The sequence below is a fragment of the Amyelois transitella genome, chromosome 29, assembly GCF_032362555.1.
Source record: "Amyelois transitella isolate CPQ chromosome 29, ilAmyTran1.1, whole genome shotgun sequence".
Taxonomy (NCBI): domain Eukaryota; kingdom Metazoa; phylum Arthropoda; class Insecta; order Lepidoptera; family Pyralidae; genus Amyelois; species Amyelois transitella.
The window spans coordinates 101387-121645 of record NC_083532.1 but is presented as its reverse complement, the minus strand read 5'-3'; the positions used below and the strand labels follow the sequence as shown (position 1 = coordinate 121645).

The 20259-nt window shown below is 40.2% G+C and overlaps 2 protein-coding genes across 2 annotated transcripts; one reads left to right on the top strand and one right to left on the bottom strand.

Moving 5' to 3' along the window:
- Nucleotides 1-900: 900 nt before the first annotated feature.
- On the bottom strand, nucleotides 901-15119 carry LOC106139804 (uncharacterized). Its single transcript, XM_060952579.1, has 11 exons — nucleotides 14696-15119; nucleotides 13864-14008; nucleotides 12987-13112; nucleotides 12181-12448; nucleotides 11514-11733; nucleotides 5988-6136; nucleotides 4843-5111; nucleotides 3323-3913; nucleotides 2643-3121; nucleotides 1708-1824; nucleotides 901-1072 (listed from the first exon to the last, which is right to left on the bottom strand). The coding sequence occupies exons 1-11, from the start codon at nucleotides 14872-14874 to the stop codon at nucleotides 901-903; spliced, it is 2715 nt and encodes a 904-aa protein (XP_060808562.1). The 5' UTR covers nucleotides 14875-15119.
- A 555-nt stretch (nucleotides 15120-15674) lies between these two features.
- Nucleotides 15675-19266, top strand: LOC106139803 (BTB/POZ domain-containing protein 10). The gene is made up of 6 exons (XM_060952578.1): nucleotides 15675-16193; nucleotides 16708-16904; nucleotides 17177-17266; nucleotides 17839-18002; nucleotides 18302-18467; nucleotides 18973-19266. Exons 1-6 carry the CDS (start codon nucleotides 15839-15841, stop codon nucleotides 19264-19266), a joined length of 1266 nt encoding a protein of 421 aa, XP_060808561.1. The 5' UTR covers nucleotides 15675-15838.
- Nucleotides 19267-20259: the final 993 nt, after the last annotated feature.

The following is a 20259-nucleotide window of genomic DNA, read 5'->3' as shown; positions in this document are numbered from 1 at the left end:
TGTTTGTTAAGAATATTATTAATTTAATAAGGAACTCTAACTACAGCATATTAATGGTTTGTGAAGTGTCGTTCATTATTACAAGAAGCTATACAACTCTTAGTGTCGGACTTGAATTATTTAATTTAAAAAATAATATCAGGCAATTCTCTTTGAATAGAGAATAGTTCTGGTAAATTTCCGAATTGCTTTAAAATGCTTGACGGAAAAAAGAGGGTTGTTTTTTATATTTGTTTAGGCGTTCATTGGGCCCCGAGTCCCGAGTAATGCCGTTACATCACTGTATAAAAATAAAAACACAAGAATTATTACAGATATAGGGTTTAACTTGACTATACTATAGAAAATAGAGAAATATCTAGTGGATATTTCTAATGAGAAAAAAGCGACTGCCTGTTATGTTCTGTTCGGGCAATTTAATTATAACAAGACCTGATGTACAACACGAATTAAAATATGCGGTATCAAAATAAAATGTTGACGAAAAATTTTAGTTTTATTATTTGAAAACTCCCGAGTTCCTTGCAAGTTCCTAATTCTTTGTTGTTTCCAGTATTTTCAGACTATCATCTCAAATTCAAATTTTAATTCATTATGATGGGACATCTTGAACATCACTTAATTGTCATATCTTTTGGTTTACTGCCGCCTCCAAAGCGTCAGTGCAGAAGAAGCGGTAACAAACTGCACTGCAGCATTTCCTTTAATAACGTCAACTTCACAACTATCCAAACTTAGAATAGAAATGTGGACGAGAGAATACATTGTTACGATGAATTAAGTAATAAAATAATTTGTCAGTAGCTGGTTCATATTTCGGAAGAAACACAGATAACTTGGTACTTTAAAAGCATAAGTTCCTAAGTAAATAAAACAACAAAATCATTTTCAGTCAATTTATTATAGAGTGGACGTGTTTTTTCTTTCCGTTCCGAGTGCGCGCGCGCTGAACATCTGCAGCCTCCCCGCCACGCTCCCCCCACTCCCCCCACCACTGCCCGCTCCCCCCACTCGGCCGCCGCACGCCTGGTACACGTGCTCGAGGTTGATGACCGCGCCGGACGATGACCAGCTGCAAATTATATCACTGCTATAGAACATTCAATATTGACAAAATTCTACGAACTTGACAAAAATTAATATTCATAAAATTTTCGCTTTGACTTGAAAACATAATACACTATACAATAAAGAAGAGAGTTGATTTGTGGGAAAAACATATCGAATTGAATATAACACTTCTTTATTGTAATCGGTAAAATTTCTAAAACCTTCTCTCCTTGCGTAACAAATCCCTCCCAAAATCGGTTCAGTAAAATGCGAGATAATCGCGGTAAATCATACATGCATATCAAACTGAGAACTATCCTTTTTGAAGGCGGTAAAAATAGAAGATGCTGACTGACTTATTGCTACAGCAAGATCCGAATCGCTGGGTCCAGTGATTTGAAACCTGAGTGTTTGTGTGTAAAGAATGGATTTTCCGAAATTTCCGAGGCACGAACGTAACCGGGACACACGCCAGCCCCAAAAACTCGCTGTTTCGCTTTTTATTACGACGTGACACGTGAACTAGCCCTAAAAATGGTTTTCGTATTTCTATGGTTCTTTAAATTACCTCTCATCTCTCTTACCTGCGACGATAAATAAAAGTCAAAGATATCAAAGATAAGAAATAATTGAAGCGATATATATACATGAACGTACCCGGCCCAGACGTGGCCGGCGGGCGGCGCGCGCGCCAGGCGGGCGGCGGCGAGCGCGGCGCGCAGCAGCTCCTCCGCGAGGCTGCGCGCCGCCGACAGCAGCGCGGCGTGCACGGCGCTGCGCGACACACATTACATAGGCATGAAGAGGATTGTACCATTTTTGACAAATACTAAGGTATCACTTATATTTAATTTATTGAAATGTAAAATGACATGAATAGTAAGTAATATATAGTTATACAGAGTGACTTTTAATTCAACTGTATAAATTTAACTGTTAAGTGTACTCGTCTAAAGGATATTTAAAAACGTTAAAAGAAAAATATCAGTTCATATTTCAGAAAGTACAAAAAAAAAATAAAAAAATTTTAAAATCCACGATCACCCCGGCCGGCGGCAAAGCGACGCGTAAGATTCAGAGGTCAACGACACAATTCATTCAGCTAAGCGATCTCGACAACTATGTACTTTACTTGATCTTGATACTAGAAAAATAATTTATTTTTCAGACATTTATTTACATGTTTAGTTTAAATTTCTTTTTGTAGTATTGGTCTTTAATAAAGCGTGTGACATAGTTATTGAGGGTTTTTTAAATGTGAAAATGATGACATTTAATTAAAATAAAAATAGGCTCAAACAGCTCAGAAGCATGGGTATAGTCTATGTTTAAAAGGATGCAATTGTTTTAAATGTCACCCTTGTATATAATACATAAGTTGTAAAATATTATTAAAACTATGAGCAATCTTCATACAAGTTAGACTAATTATTAATGTTTATTTAATTATTAAAATAAAATAGAATATTCTCAACAATGACACGCATTTTTTCAAAATATTGATTATATTTTTTTAGCAATAAGTCACATAGACAGTCACTAAAAAAAGTGGTTAATGTACTTGCATAATTCTGTACAGCAAAATGACTCACCTATAAGAATACCCATTGCCAACATCTTCGTTCCTCAACTCGATGCCTATATCCGCACAGACTTGCTCCACGAACAGGAACTTCAGCCGGTCCTCCTCACTGGGCGGCAGCGGCTCCAACTCCTCCCCACTCTCCTCCCCTCCCCGCGGCCTCCCCCTCCCCCGCGCATTCCCCACCACTTCCACGTCCACCTCCTCATCAGACTCCACTAAATCTATTTCCGTCACTTCACTTTTATAACTGTCACTGTTGAACACACTCAACGTATTAATGTCACTGGCTTGATACAGTTCCTTAATGGTAGACGTGCTATGTCCCTCCCAGGGCTCGGCCCGGATGTCGGCGGGCGGCTGCGGGCGCGCGTGCTGGAAGCCGTGGCAGCGCGCGAACACCAGCACCTGCTTGGTTCTCCAGGCCGGCGTCGCTGAGGACCGAGGCTGCTCCGACAGCAGCCGAGAGATCAGCTTGGCGCGCGACCACTGGAAACATATATATATATTTTTTTACACTCCTACGTAAAACAACGACGTGTTATTAGTCTGACCCGCCTATCTGTGTGTGTTTTATTATCTACCTTGTGTGTGCCTATCTGTAACATTGTAGATTGAAATTTGAATTAGATGAAGTGTTTAGCTATGTTTGATAACATCGCCGCTATCAAAATGCATGCCTTGACTCACCTCAATATTTCTTCTTTTAGCGAAATCCAACTTCCAATACTTCTCATCACTCTCCACTACAAACGGAAACTCACTCCTGTACTCCGGGTCCGCGGCCCTCGAGTCCACTAGTGGAATGTTCCGGAGCAGGAAATATACAGAGGTGCGCACATCACTCAGTCTACACAGACATGACCGGAGATACGTTAACTTAGATTCTTTTAACACTGACACCGTGTCGTCACTACACTGTTTTTGACTCCAACCCGACCCTAAATAGCAATGATCGTTAGCTATATGTCTGAAGCACGCGTTGATTTGGTCCGTTTTCAAAGAACTCTTCACTTCGGGCTTCAGCAGTGACACTTTTTTCTTTTTGACTGTTCCGTTCTTCACGGGGCTGGTGGTAGCGTTGTTGATGAGGATCTCCTGCACCGTGCTGAGGTCCAGGTTCCTGTCCATCTCGAGGTAGTATATCTTTCCGGTGTCGGGGTCCAGGTACTTCATGATGCGCGTGCGCGCGTGCGAGAGCGAGACAGAGCGCGCGCGCGAGGGAGACCGCAAGAGGTTCTCCTCGAACTCCATCGGCTCTTCTTTTATTTGCGGTTCTCCCTGGAAATTGGGAGTTTTAGAATATTGAGGTTGATAGTTAAATAAGAGCATAATAACTCTGAAAATCTTGCTTTATTAAATCCTCATACAAAATACCTAAAAATATAGAATTATATTGTTTTAATAATAACCAATTATTTATTTAATTTTATCCCACTTTTTTTACTATACCGAAACTATTCTTACATACTATAATATTACAACTTGAAGTAATAGTTGCAGTATAAAACGTTGTTTAGTTAGTAGGTGGGGCGCGCCTGTGACCACGATCCCGGATTGAATGATGATCGCCACACTTCAGAGAACCTTCACTTTTTTTTGTAAACCATCCATATTTCGGGCCACGTCAGTTCCCCCACTGTAAACTTATCTTAATCATCATGGTTATTAAAGTATGATGCCATGACAAAGTCACGGTGGTCAAACAAACCATCCTATTACCAATGCTGCCAGCTTACTGGGCACCTATCTCACGGCGAGGCGGCGAGGCGTTTGAATCTTTATTTGTAAATATTAATTTTATTGTTCATTTATTATTAGTATTTATTATCAATTTATAAGGTAACTATACGTGTAGGTTTATGATTTCAGTAGATAGGTATATTATCATACTAAAGTTATGTAGATGTAACTTTGTATATTTGCTTGATTTATAAAACTAGATATTCTATGTTTTCAAATTAAGCCATTTTATTTTTAATGGGATAGGGATAAGCTTATAAAATTGCGATCCTTTTTTTAGGCGATGGGCTAGCAACCTGTCACTATTTGGATCTCAATTCCATCATTAAGCCGAGCAGCTGAACGTGGCCATTCAGTCTTTTCGGGACTATTGGCTCTGTCTACCCCGTAATGGATATAGACGTGACTATATGTATGTATGTATATCGTTTTAATGTAGTAGTTTCTTGTGAATTAAATCCCATTACCTCAACCCCAACCTCAGGCTCTCTCTTCACCGGTTTAATGATCATCTCGTCCACATCCATCGCCGTGTCCCGAGTGAGGAAGTCCATCCAGCTGTCCTCCGGCTCCTGTTTCACCGGCTGCAAGTCTAGAACTATGTCTGTCTGCTTGTCTGTCTGTGTGTCTGCCGGCTTGTCCGCTTGTGTGTCCGGCTGTGTGTCCGTGTCTACGAAAGCGTATTTCAGCATCTCCGGAGTGCTGTATAGCCAGACGTCCACTATCGTTTCGGCGCCTGGAATTAAAAGTGACAATTTCATCATTAAATGGAAATATTCAAAAGAAAATAAATTTTATCTGCTTGGTCAGCCGGTAGACGGGTAGAGAATGCCAAACGGTTTTGAGTCCGCCCTTTGTACATTTTCTTACCAATAAAGTTTTAAATAAATAAATAAAAAAAATAGCAACTGTCAGATAATTATTCCGCCGGTCGTGGTATTATTACTAATTGTTGAGAATCTTCCGAGACCGATTACAATTCTAATGTAGGTACATACACACAATCGCGTCCATATCCCTTGCGGGGTAGACATTCTAATCTAACAATTTGTTCTCTCGTTCACATTCCTATTCTAATATTCAGTTTAGATAATTGTGAAGTTGACGTTATTGAATAAAATGCTGCAGTGCAGTTTGTTAACGCTTCTTCTGCACTGACGGAAGCAGTAGTAAATTAAGTTTTAAGTAATTTATTTGACATCAATCAATGTTGTGAAACCAAACCATATGACAATTATTAAGTGATGTGTGAAATGTTATATTGGGGTCGGGAACCATACATACATACATACATAAAATCACGTCTATATCCCTTGCGGGGTAGACAGAGCCTACAATCTTGTAATGACTGATAGGCCACGTTCAGCTATTTGGCTTTAAGATATGATTGAGATTTAAATAGTGACAGGTTGCTAGCCCATCGCCTAAAAGAAGAATCCCAAGTTTATAAGCCTACCCCTTAGTCGGCTTTTACGACATCCATGGGAAAGAGATGGAGTGGTCCTATTCTTTTTTGTATTGGTGCCGGGAACCACACAACACGGGAACCATACGGGACTTTATAAAAAAAATCTTTTCCTTGATCAATATGGGTGTTAAGATATGTTCTGACCGAGCGTCTGCAGGCCGGTGTAGTTCCTGTCCAGCCGTATGGTGTGGTGGACGTGCGCGGGCGGGTTGAGCGCGGGCAGCGGGAACTGCAGCTGCAGCCGCGCCGTGAACTCGCCCCAGCCGCGCCGCGAGATGTGGAACGGCGGCTTGCTGGGACCACACAGAATGTTACAGTTCATTTCTACATACATACATACATAAAATCACGCATCTTTCCCGGAGGAGTAGGCAGAGACTGCCTTACTACTTGCCACGATCTCTGCATACTTCCTTCGCTTCATCCACATTCATAACTCTCTTCATGCAAGTTTGCGTGATGCGCAGAAAGGCACAGGTTCAAAATCCCACCTTGGCCATGTACCAATAATCTATTTTTAAAGTTATGTACATTAGTTTGAATACTAACTGATGCTTTTACGTTGAGAGAAAACATCCTGAGAAAACTTACATATTCAGGCAACTGGATGTGTATCCGTGGATCCAATATGGGTTAGGTTTACTTTAAAGGTTGCGGAGATCAGACGGGAGGCGCTTCGTGTTAAAACCTGACTCACCCAATCCAGGATCCAAGATCAAAGGCTTACACCAGGCTCCTCTCCAGAGGTATGGATGCAACCGGGACTACAGCCAGGTGGAAGAAGATTGAGAAACTCCCTGACGCTTCCTCCAATGATACATATGGTCACATTCAGCTATTTGGCTTAATGAAAGAATTGAGATTCAAATAGTGACAGGTTGCTAACCCATCGCCTAAAAAAGAATCCCAAGTTTGTAAGCCTATCCCTTAGTCGCGTTTTACGACATCCATGGGAAAGAGATGGAGTGGTCCTTTTCTTTTTTAGTATTGGTACCGGGAACCACACGGCCTATATTTACTACGGATTTCGGATCAGGAAATAGTAAATCTGTTATCGGAAATACAAGTCCTGAAAAAGCAATTGGCGAAACGCGATATTCGTATTGATCAATTAACCAGAATCTGTAACTCTGAATCGAAAGATACACCGTGCAGCATCAGAAAGACCAAAAGACGATCAAGTCTGATTAAAAACAAAATCAAGTTTACAAATCTTGAAGAGTCCGGCAATACTGATATTGGTGAAAATCCTGACCCAGTGCAAGCTATACCCCAACAGTCAAAGAGGAATAAAATAAATAAATTATGCAGTGACACATCCAATGAATGCCATCAGGTTATGATCTATGCTGATGAAAGTGGCAGACATCTAAGGCGCATACTCCAGAAGTTATTAAGATGCAAATTTAATGTAAAATCAATACTTAAACCGTATGCAACCATAGATCACATTCTAGATACGTGTAATGAGGACTGCCGCGGCTTTACGAAACAGGATTTTGTTATTGTGTTAGCAGATATAAGTAACCAAAACCCTCATCAATATTATACATCCTTATTAAGTGCTGTAGAATCGCTAAAAAATACTAATGTTGTCATAGGTAAAGTCTCAAAATATGTTAATGATAAGATGGATATGTTAAATATATGTGTTAAGTCAGTATGTCTAGAAAATTATGACATGAGTCTTTTTGAAGTTATACTTCATGACAATACTTATAACATTAATAGATCAGAAACCTGTAAGTCAATCTGGAGAGCTATTATGCACATTAAATATAGAACTGAATATAACTGGTATGAAAGTAGATTGGATAATGGTCTTTTGAATCAGAAAACTTCATTAAATGACAGCAAAGTGTTTTTTCGTTCACAATCATCCTATTCAAACGCATGTAAATAATATTAATTTGTCAACTAATAGTAATTTAACTTACAATGCTGATTGTGAAACTAGATGGCTAAATGTTTTTCATCAGAATGTATGTGGCATAAATACAAAAAAAGATCAATTAGAGTTATATTTAGAATCGCTTGGAAACTTAGTACACTTTGTTTGTATTAGTGAACATTTTTTGAATAATTCATCTATAAAATTTCTTAGTTTTTCCAATTATCAGGTAGGAACATTTTATACTAGAACCAATAAAAAAAGAGGTGGTACTTTAATAATGATTGAGAAAGGCAGATTGGTTGAAGAGTTAAAAATATGTAAAAACCTTTGTAAATTAGATTATTTTGAAGTTTGTGGTCTTAGAGATTTAGATACTGGTATCAATGTAATTTGTTGTTATCAAAATGGCACAAAAACATCTTTGTTTCTTGAAAGACTGGATGGGCTGCTTCAGCATTTTTCTAGCAAGAAGACTGTCATATGCGGGGATTTTAATATAGATATGTTAAAAGATGAACAAATTAATATGGATTTTTTGAATATACTGGAAAGTTACAACTATAGGCATCTTGTCAAGGAAATCACATTTAGGAGAAATGGTGCAGAGTCATGCATCGATAACATTATCACAAATATTGAACATGAAAATCTAGCTAATATTCAAGTCGATAATAATGGCTTATCTGATGGACATGATGGGATATCTGTTAGTATCAAGTCAATAAAACTGAAAAGAAGAAACTATAACAAAAAATTGTGTGTGGAGTCTCGATTTTTTAGTTTTAAAAATAGGCTATTATTTAAGGAAAAACTTTTGGAGGTAGATTGGTCTAACATAGGGTTAAATTCATTCCTAAAAACATTCAAAAACATTTTTGGAAAATGTTTTAAAAAAACCGAAAAGTACATTAACGTATGCAAACAGAATAAACTTAAGTGGGTTACTAGGGGAATCAAAGTGTCCAGCCAAATGAAAAGAGTATTGTCACAAATTAACAGCCAACACAGTCATGAAACCTTGGTAAATTATAAATCTAATTACATAAGAATATATAGAAAAGTACTAAGGCAAGCAAGGAAACTAGTGATACAGTCGGAAATACAAGAAGTAAAAACTACGTCAAAGGGAATCTGGCAGGTCGTCAATAAAGTTACAAATAAAAGAAAAACAAGTACAAAGGAGAATATCAAACTTGAATGGAATGATCAAATAGTTGACGACCCACAAGAAATTGTTAAAATTTTTAGTCACATATTTGATCATAGCAGTTATTCAAACGGACAAGGTAACTTGAAACAGGCCATGAACTTACTTCAAAAAAATACGGAGAGGACTACTAGAGACATGGTTTGTTGGCGTACTAATGCAATTGAGATCAAGAGAATTGTGAGTAAGATGCAAAACAAAAAGTCATGCGGTTCTGACGATATACCAGTTTCGATAATTAAGGAAAATATTGAAATACTGGCGGAACCCTTGGCGAATTTCTTTAATGATTGCATACATAAAAATATTTTCCCAGATCAATTAAAACTTGCAAAGATAATACCAATTTTTAAAAAACATTCTAAATCTGACCCAAAAAACTATCGACCAATTTCGTTGCTTCCGGTTCTATCAAAGATATTTGAGAAACTGCTAAAAATTAGATTAATGTCGCATTTGAACTTGAATAAAATTATCAACCCAAGGCAATTTGGATATCAAAACAATGTTGGTACGCATAATGCAATTGAAAATTTAATTAATGACATCAATGAAAATTTGAATAAAAAACAGAAAGTCGCGGGTCTCTTTCTAGATTTAAGCTCAGCGTTTGATACTATAGATCATAATATACTAATCCATAAATTAGAGCATTACGGTATAAGAAACAAAGAATTAAGTCTCTTTAAGTCATATTTGAGCAACAGAAGACAATTTGTAGAGATAAGAAGTATGAAATATGACTCAACTGAAAACGTTTTCAAGTCAGAAATGAGACAAATTAATAGAGGGGTACCACAAGGTTCCATTTTGGGACCTATATTATTTATAATTTTTATAAATGATGTTATAAAACATTTATATAATGAAATTCCCAACATAAAACTTATATTGTTTGCAGACGACACAAATGCTGTTTTGACGGGTTGTAACATAAATGAACTAGAAACGATAGCAAACAAAACCATAGCAGTGTTTAACAATTGGTTTATGATAAATAATTTAGAGCTTAATGTCAACAAAAGTAATATTCTTCTTTTTAGAGCAACATCACGGAACAAGGATAAATTAGTAATAAAACTGCAAAATAAAATAATTAATTGTGTTCAAAACGTTAAATTCTTAGGAGTACATATCGACTCAGACTTGAACTGGAAAACAGAACTTGAAGCTGTAGAAAAATCAATTAATTCTTCATGTTATGCAATCCGTAGTCTCAGAGACGAATTGACAACTCAACAGCTGAAGGTAGTGTACTATGCATTAGTCGAGTCAAAACTGCGTTATAGCATTGCATTTTGGGGGAACAGTTTTAAATGTAATCTGCAAAGAGCCTTTATAGCTCAAAAAAGGGCTATACGCGCCATGACGAGAATTCCACCTTGGGAGTCTTGTGTAAGTTTTTTTAAAAAATTAGAAATTTTAACTGTACCTAGTCTGTATATCCTGGTCCTTTTAAATAACTTTTATAAAGAAAGGCATCTCTACGAGTCTGAAGAAGAAATGATTGAGAGAGAAAACAGCCGTAGAAAGAACTTAAGGACAGGAATACATCCTACTCTAAGAGTGATAACGCAAGGTGTACGTTTACAAACAGTGGTTTTTTTCAACAAGTTGCCTATAGAGTTAAAGACTATACGCAGTCGAAACATTTTTAATAAAAAGTTGAGGGCCCTTCTTGTTAAAAAATGTTGTTACTCCCTAAGTGAATTTTAATTTAATTTAATGTATGTAAGTAAGTAGTAACATTATATTTTATTTTTATAAGTACCTAGATTTAAGATTTTTTATAAATTCGAACACAATATTTTTTGTTTACCGAATAAATAAATAAAATAAAAAAAAAAATATAAGGTAACGTTTACGAATATGGGTGTAAGTCCCTCTTTAAGGACGATGAAGAGAAACATTGTAATGTTGTGAATTTGATTGGTGCCGGGAACCACACGGCCTATAAGGTAACGTTTACGAATATGGGTGTAAGTCCCTCTTTAAGGACGATGAAGAGAAACATTGTAATGTTGTGAATTTGATTGGTGCCGGGAACCACACGGCCTATAAGGTAACGTTTACGAATATGGGTGTAAGTCCCTCTTTAAGGACGATGAAGAGAAACATTGTAATGTTGTGAATTTGATTGGTGCCGGGAACCACACGGCCTATAAGGTAACGTTTACGAATATGGGTGTAAGTCCCTCTTTAAGGACGATGAAGAGAAACATTGTAATGTTGTGAATTTGATTGGTGCCGGGAACCACACGGCCTATAAGGTAACGTTTACGAATATGGGTGTAAGTCCCTCTTTAAGGACGATGAAGAGAAACATTGTAATGTTGTGAATTTGATTGGTGCCGGGAACCACACGGCCTATAAGGTAACGTTTACGAATATGGGTGTAAGTCCCTCTTTAAGGACGATGAAGAGAAACATTGTAATGTTGTGAATTTGATTGGTGCCGGGAACCACACGGCCTATAAGGCAACGTTTACGAATATGGGTGTAAGTTCCTCTTTAAGGATGATGAAGAGAAACTTGGTAATGTTGTGAATTCGCCAACAAATGTACTCACTGCAACGTGACGTTGTGGTGCGGCGCGTACGAGTGGTGAAGCCGCGCCGTCACCGCGCTGATGACGCCGCCCGCGCACGGCTCCGTTGAACCCGATCCGGTGGGGTCCGATCCGGCGGGATCCGATCCGGCGGGGTTGGGGTAGTGGCGCACGTACAGCAGCCATTTGTGAGTGGAGCGGTCCGCTCGGGACGCGGGTGGCACGTATTTCGATGTATTTCCTGGGAGTAGGAACAATTTGTTAGTTAACAACTACATGGTTGTGTGGTGTAATCTGTCTACTGAATTATATTATTCTCAGATTATTTCGAGTTATTGACTGCCGCCTGGCACCACGTTTATATCCCTTACGGAGTAGACAGAACCAACAGTCTACATGGGACTAAAGGTATATAATATGATTGTTGACTGTTGTTATCCTACTAATATTATAAATGCGAGAGTTATGTCAGGATGTCAGTATGGATGTTTGTTACTCTTTCACGCAAAAAATACTGAACCGATTACGATGAAATTTAATATATGGATAACTGAAGACCCAGAATAACACATAGGCTACTTTTTGTCCAGATTTCCCGCGGGATTGATAGGGTTTCCATGCGGACAAACTCGCGGGCGGCCTCTAGTTTATTATATTTCTTTTTGTGCGAAATAAAAATAAAACTCACCAATAACGATCCTATAGCGATGCTTGACCTTGTTCCTCGTCTGCTCGGCCAGCGTCAGCACGTTGTCCAGGCGCGGCTCCAGGCGCCGGGGCGCCCGCCGCGCGCCGCCCGACGGGCCCGCCGCCTCCCCCGCCCCGGCCGTCCCCGCCGCCCCCGCCCCCGCCCCGGCCGGCCCCGCCCCCGCCCCCGCCGCGCCCGGCTCGCCGGCGGGCCGCAGCGACTTGGTGGAGTCCGCGGCGATGGTGTAGTTGCGGGTGCCCAGCATCGCCTGCCGGTTCAGATACATGTTCTGTGACGCGGTTTCGAATCCCGGCCAGGGCATGATGAGAAAAGAAGTTTCTCTGATTGGCCTGAGTCTTCATGTTTATATATATAAGTACTTATTATAAAATATGGTATCGTTGAGTTAGTATTTCGTTACACAAGTCACGAACTTACATCTGTATAATTTGTCTCGTATGTTTTTATTTATTATTTCATTGTTTGTATACTAAACAGATAATTTAAAAATAAGATGTGTTTTATTTTATAGAAATAACATATTTATTTTGAAAGGTGAGCGTCTACTTGTTACCAATTGAACGGGCCGGGTCTGTTGTCTCTCTGTCTGTGTCTAAATAAAATAGAATTTCGGCTGTTCAAGATGTCGTCTTATCGTTTTAGTCTCGATGTCGATTGTCCTTTTTTTCACAGTCTGTCAGTCAGTTTTGGTCATCTAAATTGTCAAGTCAAAAAGTGTTTGTCCATGAAGGCTGAACGGCCGCTACACCAATAGTAATATAGGTGTATCCGTGACGCGCACTCACCGAGTAGTCGGGGCGGGCGCGCGCGCGCGGCCCGGCGCTGAACACCTCGGCGAGGCCGGCCGCGCCCAGCAGCTTGCGCAGCGACGGGTGCAGCCGGCGCTGGCTCGACCGCAGCACCGACGACATCTGCGCGACACACGGCCCGACTTACTCACGTCTATACACATAGCGGGGTGGACGGAGACGACAGTCTCGCAAAGACAATGTTTGCTGACACAAGTAATAGAAAGATAGAATGCATATGCCTTGTCGAACTTCGTGAATTAAGGGGGCTGTGCTGATGTACAAGAAAAACCCGACTCACCTGTAGGCAACCTACTTTATTTATATTCTACATATTATTTACAAATATTAACAGGCAAAGCAAACATATATATGTTTGTCATAGCAACGGTTGTCATGACATGTTGTTAGAGAAAACATCAGATCTAATTCATTGGAAAAATATTTAAATTCTTTACATACATAATATCACGCCTCTTTCCCGGAAGGGAACGCAGAGACTACCTCTTTCCACTTTAAATTCTTTGTTTTCCTTAAATACAGTGTAATGCTTTACATTTGATTATTTCTTTTCTCTTCTGTTCTCTTTCTTTCCTATATTCAACTGAACTCTCAACTATACTTCCTACACCGCCGTTCCAGAATCGTGGTCGAAGGAGCATCCCGCGCTCTTCTCTAGAGACCTGCGGATGTTACCATCACCAGCCCCTGAAGCAAGGCGCGCGCGACGCCGTTTTTATCGCGAGAAAAATTAGCGCTGTCATAATAAAAACCGAAACAGCGATAGTTTTTCGCGCAATCTAAAATGCCATCGCGCGAGCTAAGCTACGGGGGCTGATATACAAAAAACCCTCCCCTCACTATCAGAGTTTACCTCTTGCCGAGTGCGGTCTTCATCCTTGCTGGCAGCGAGCTCGTCCCGCAGTTGCTCCGTGCTGAGCTGAAGTTTCTGCTCGCGGTAGTACGTGTTCACCAGCGTGTAGCGGAGGCGGTGCAGCAGGCGGCGGGAGGTAGTCATGCTGGAATAGATGGCGTGATTAGAAGCGTTACAGCGGCTAATGGCAACCTGTTATTATTTGGTCTGTCCTGTCTCAATCCATCATTAACCCATACAGCTGCATGTGGCCTATCAGACTTTCAAGACCGTTGGCTCTGTCCACTCCGTAAGGGATAAAGATCTAACATTAAAAGTGTGAAAAGAATAGTCTAATCGCACAATCATAATGTGATGAAATAATTTACATTGACTAAGAAACAAGTTTGATCAGAAGATGGGATATCTTCCAGTTAATAGTAAGAGTAAGCTGCTCTCTACTGGTTTTGATTAATTTTCATTCAATTTTAGAACTTGAAGAAGATATCAACTTGACTCAAGTAAATTCGTTGATAGATTTATTTTTTTGCATTTTTTACAATAAAGAATTTAGATACCTACATGAATGAATGTAGATAATACATTCAAACATAATAAATAAGTACAGAGTTATCATTGCAAGTTCATTGTAATTTAAAACAATTGATTAGAGAACCTTGCAAGGTCGCTGATCGCCTTGTGGTGTTCACGTCACTAAGACCGAAAGTTCAAAGAAAGCCGCCAAAACAACATCGCCACATGGGTCATGTTTTGTTCGTAGAAGCAAAATACAGCAAGTCAGCGGACCCTACGCGGCCTCTACGCCACTCATAGACCTAAACATAGTACTTACCGCTGATCTATCGTCATTACTTCATTTTCCCGCACCTCCAGTTCATTCGAAAACTCCCGGCGTATTATCTTTTTGATTTTTTCGATTCTTTCGTCTTCCGACAGTGTTGGAGTATCTTCTTTAACACTTTCAGAGGTACCCGCGTAATCAGGATCGTGGTACTCTTCACTCTGATCCATTTTATAATAACTTTGTAGCAAAAATTGTAAAACGCCCTTACAAGGCGCAGTTGAACTTCGATGAGTAACTATTGGTTTTCGGATCACAGAACTGCTGTTAGCAAATTGTTATCACATTTGAAATCACAGAATGGCCTAAAAATCTAAATACCATGGTTTCTTGAAGTATTAATTCACAAAATTAACCAATTTCCGTATAAATGACAGTGGAAAGGTCAACAGCCGTTTCATTCACGGATTTTCTAGTGTTTTTTCGCATGGTATATATTATGATGTTGCCATACCAAAACAATAATATTTCTACTTTTACAGTACAAAACAATTAAAATAAATAATTTTTCTAAATTCATAAGTACTTCTATGTAGTACTAGCTTTTATGTGGGGCTTCGCTCCTTTGGGAATTTCCAGTATAAGTGTAACAAATTTCGTCAAAATGTGCTCGATCCGTCCTTTCTTCGCAAGGGTAGTATATGGTATAGATCTTTGCAACATTTTCAACAGCAACAAATCCGTCAATGACTATCCAAGATTAGCGCACACAGAGAAAATTAAAGGACTTTATTATGTAGTAATTAATAATTTATTCGGGAATCTTCATTTAGGCGATGGCTAAGTAACCTGTTACTATTTCAATACGATAAAACAAAATAGTAAATTATGATAATACTTCCTCTTCAATATTGTTATTTGGATGGTTTGTATTGTATTATTTCGTTGGTTCCGTATTGTAATGTTTTTTGATAGTACTTACTTCCTATCATATCTGACAACATTTATGTAGTAGAATTTTCGTGACCTGTCATCTTTTGTCAACTCAGCTGAGCTGACGTACAATTTCATTTCACAACAAAGAAATTTTTGATTTCGATCAACAAAACGGAATCTAAAGGGAAAAACGTGCGAGGAAGCCAGGGAGACAGCGTGGACCGTAATGTGACCGCTCGCGGGGACGAGCGCGCGCTTATGACCGACCCGAACCTCGATGGCCCACAGGCCATGACCGACCGCAGCAGATTCTTCTACCCAGACAGCAGTAGCGACACGGAAGAGTACAGGCGAGACGCGGAAGAACGAAGGAAGAGATTGTCCAAGCGAAACATGCCTCCTATTCGCTGCCGAGCGCCCGTGATGCCTTCGTTGAAGCAGAGCCCCAGTGCGGCTGGGCCTTCCACGTCTGGCATCCAGGAAAAGTGTGGGAAGCCTTTGCAGCTGTGTGAGGAGCGCATCACGCTCGTGGTGGACAACACCAGGTTCGTGGTGGACCCGGCACACTTCACCGCCCACCCCAACACCATGCTTGGAAGGATGTTTAGTTCAGGTGAGTGAAATTCATGTTCATGGCATAGCTCGATCGATTTTAGCTTGATGATGACACAATGTTTGCAATTAGAACATGTACCCAACTATTCAGGTCATGAACTGTAAATAGTAAGTTATCAGATAGTGATAACTTACTATTTACAGTTGTGAGGAGTTAACAAAATGCATTATAGTTAAATGAACTCACATAAAATGCCTTTGTTATTATGATATACATTGGGACAATTTTACTGTCTCTGACATACAACAGAAAATGCGATAAAATTTCAGCATACGAATGCTAGTGGGTCTAGTTTTAAGTATGCATTTCAATGAAAATCGTCCTGCACCAATATCACATACAAACCTATATATAATTATGTCTTTATGCCCTTACAGGCAGAAAGACTGAAAGGTCACATTCAGCTGTATGGCTTAACGAGGGCATTGAGATTCAAATGGTATCACAATGTGTTTAATGTCAGTTTCCCAGTAACAAGGGTTTTAAAGAGATTTTCATTTGATTAATTTAGGACTGGAATTCACCCACCCGAACGAACGAGGCGAGTACGAGGTCGCGGAAGGTATCTCGGCCACGGTGTTCCGGGCCATCTTGGAGTACTACCGCGGCGGCACCATCCGCTGCCCGCCCACGGTCTCCGTGCAGGAGCTGCGGGAGGCCTGCGACTACCTGCTCGTGCCGTTCGATGCTGATACTGTGCGATGTCAGGTACATACACATACATTTAGCACCTCCAGGGTAGGTAGCGTCAGTTTAGATCTTGAGAATCTGCCACAAATTTGTGGTATACATACACACATGTGGGATTCCCCTATTCTGTCACTTAATGTTGCCAGCATAGAAATAAGTAAGAGGTCAGCTAACAAAAAGGATTTAAATAAAAGCAAAAACAAAATTTCTCCCACAGCTTCGCTTCTAAAAAAGTACCCAACATCTCTGTGCACTCTAGAACACTAGTAATATAAGTATGTCTGTATCAGAATCTCCGCGGTCTGCTGCACGAGCTGTCCAACGAGGGCGCGCGCAGACAGTTCGAGGCGTTCCTGGAGAAGCTCATACTGCCGCTCATGGTAATTATTCTATGTACTTACTTCGTGCCGTGTGGTTCCCGGCACCAATAAAAAAAAAAGAATAGGACCACTCCATCTCGTTCCCATGGATGTCGTAAGAGGCGACTAAGGGATAGGCTTATAAACTTGGGATTCTTCTTTTAGGCGATGGGCTAGCAACCCGTCACTATTTGAATCTCAATTCTATCATTAAGCCAAACAGCTGATCGTGGCCTATCAGTCTTTTCAAGACTGTTGGCTCTGTCTACCCCGTAAGGGATAAAGACGTGATCATATGTATGTATGTATGTACTTACTTCTTGATAGATGAAAACCAATGTTTTATATATTCAAATTCTTTTATTCATTATTATGGGACATTTCAACTTAAAAATTGTAAATCTTTTGGTTTCACATTATTGGGTTGACGTCAAATAAGTTGCTTAAAACTAAGTTTACTGCTGCTTCGAAGGAGTCAGAGCAAGGAGTTATTAAGCGGTAACAAACCGCACTGCAGCATATTCTTCACTAACGTCAACTTCACAATCATAGAGAATACAAGTGTGTTATTGTGTCTGTCCGTGCGTCGCCAGGTGCGGTCGGCGCAGCGCGGCGACCGCGAGTGCCACGTGGTGGTGCTGCTGGACGACGACGCGGTGGAGTGGGACGAGCAGTACCCGCCGCAGATGGGCGACGAGTACAGCCAGACGGTGCTGTCCACCCCGCTCTACAGGTTCTTCAAGTACATCGAGAACAGGTCGCCTACACACCCACATACATACGTAGAGTCTGAAAAAAACATGTTCATGATGGAATTGAGATTCACATAGTGACAGGTTGCTGGCCCATCGCCTAAAAGAAGAATCCCAAGTTTGTATACCTGTCCCTTAGTCACCTTTTACGATATCCATAGAAAATAAATGGAATGGTCCTATTCTTCTTTCTATTGTTGCCAGGAACCATATTACACTTTTACGTTGTTTCAACGTTTATTTATTTATTTAAACTTTATTGTACTAACTATTTATATTATAATATCCTATTTATATCTTACAGGGACGTAGCCAAGCAGGTGATGAAGGAACGCGGCCTGAAGAAGATCCGCCTGGGGGTGGAGGGCTACCCCACGTACAAGGAGAAGGTGCGCAAGAGACCGGGCGGCCGCGCTGAGGTCATATACAACTATGTCCAAAGACCATTCATACACATGTCTTGGGAGAAGGTAATTATATTACGGCTATGGAGTCGAGTGTACCTTTAGGAGAGTGTAAATGCGAACATTGGAAGGCCTAGTCTAACGGACCTTGATCAAATCGGGTATGTCCCGGCGAAGGTCAGGTCAAAGGTACCTGAAACCCACAAGCTTGCATGCAGAGTTTTGAATGTGGATGAAGCGAAAGATGTAGTCTATATAATCTGTCTACCCTCTGGGAAAGTGGCCGGATTTTATATACATGTATTCATATATCAGGCTAATTTATATCTCTGGGGAACCGCGGCTTTGGGAACTGGAGAACCGATTTTGATTTAGTTCTTGAAAGTACAATAAGTCAGTCAAGAATGTTTTTAGTCTGAAAGAAGTCGCGGTACAAGATGGCCGCCGCTACAAAATGTCCGATTTCATATTACGACTCAGAGTATCAAAATACGCTGTGACAAAATTGTATCGGGTTTGCTTTATTTTTTTAAATGTTTTTTCTCACATTATTCATTTTCTCTCATCACAGGAGGAAGCCAAGAGCCGCCACGTGGACTTCCAATGCTTCAAATCCAAATCGGTCACCAATTTAGCTGAGGCCACAGCCGACCCCGCCATAGAGCGAGTAGACGTCCCCCCAGAGCGACTGGACGTGGCTGTCGAGCGGGGGGACGTTCTAGTGGAGCGGGGGGATGTAGGGGTAGAACGGGGGGATGTGGGGGTGGAGCGGGGGGAAGTGGGGGTGGAGCGGGGGGACGTGGGGGTGGAGCGGGGGGAAGTGCAAGAGGACGGGGACCCCCCGCCGGATGAAGAGCCGCAGTGATGTAGGGTTGTCGTGTTGATGTTCATGGCGTTGTGTTTGTGATCGAACGGTGGAATTTTATACGAATTTGCGTGTGGGCACGCCATTTAGGAGGTGAATAAGCGAATAACATGGGAATATGACCAAGATGTTAAAACAAATCAAATATCAATGCAAATGTTTTTATTTAACTTTAAAATTAAAATTCAGACCTACAAAACTCTGGTGGTAAAAATGTTAGCAAAAATACAAATTTTACATCAAAAGCTCATGATGCTAACAGTTCTAGAAATTAAATTCAAAATAATTTATTTGCAGACCAAACTTCCACGTTAAAATGTTACTTATATGACTCAATTATTATGTTCTTAAGAGGTTTTCTGAAACATTGAAATAATTGCTTCAGAAAAATGGAATCTATTCCTGTGTTAATTGAATCAATTCTTTATTTTTAGCGAATTGGAAACGACACGTTATTAAACCATGTTTTGTAAAGTTGGAATAGTATGGCTGCCTTATATTAACCGAATTTGTAAGACAAGGACAGCTGTACATAAGCTCCACATACTTATAAACTGCCATTTAGAGTTTAAATCGGTTCGACTTGCTTCTCGAAGCACGAATGAGCTCGACCCATCGAGTGTAGGCCAAACATCCTGATGCTTGGCTTTTGTAAGCGCTGAACGGGTTCTATAGAAATGTAAAAGAATGTGTTAATAAAGTTGTGAGAAACATGCGAGAAATGGTTCAAATTTGCGAAAATATTTGCCAGTTATTTTGCCTTTATATTTATGTGGCGACAACTCTACGCCACAAGTCACAACAACCAATCACGCGACGCTATCAGTCCAAAACAGCGAATAGTATTAATCGCTCAAGCAAAGATTTCACAGATTGGAGCATATATACAACCTTCGACATAACATCATCTGTCGCGGGGTATCCCAGACATCAGAACTAGCCTGGAAGAAGATATTCCCTTTGTGGCGCTCGAGCCAGAATCACCGCTCCCGC

Bases quoted from the DNA above. Each gene is read 5' to 3' on its own strand.
- LOC106139804 (XM_060952579.1), bottom strand. From the start codon at position 14,874: ATGGATCAGAGTGAAGAGTACCACGATCCTGATTACGCGGGTACCTCT. The intron at 14,009-14,695 runs GTAAGTACTATG...CATCTATTCCAG, and splicing joins GTAATGACGATAGATCAGCG to CATGACTACCTCCCGCCGCC. The intron at 1,073-1,707 runs GTACGTTCATGT...TATAATTTGCAG, and splicing joins GCCGGCCACGTCTGGGCCGG to CTGGTCATCGTCCGGCGCGG.
- LOC106139803 (XM_060952578.1), top strand. From the start codon at position 15,839: ATGACCGACCCGAACCTCGATGGCCCACAGGCCATGACCGACCGCAGC. The intron at 17,267-17,838 runs GTAATTATTCTA...GTGCGTCGCCAG, and splicing joins AGCTCATACTGCCGCTCATG to GTGCGGTCGGCGCAGCGCGG. The intron at 18,003-18,301 runs GTCGCCTACACA...TATATCTTACAG, and splicing joins TTCAAGTACATCGAGAACAG to GGACGTAGCCAAGCAGGTGA.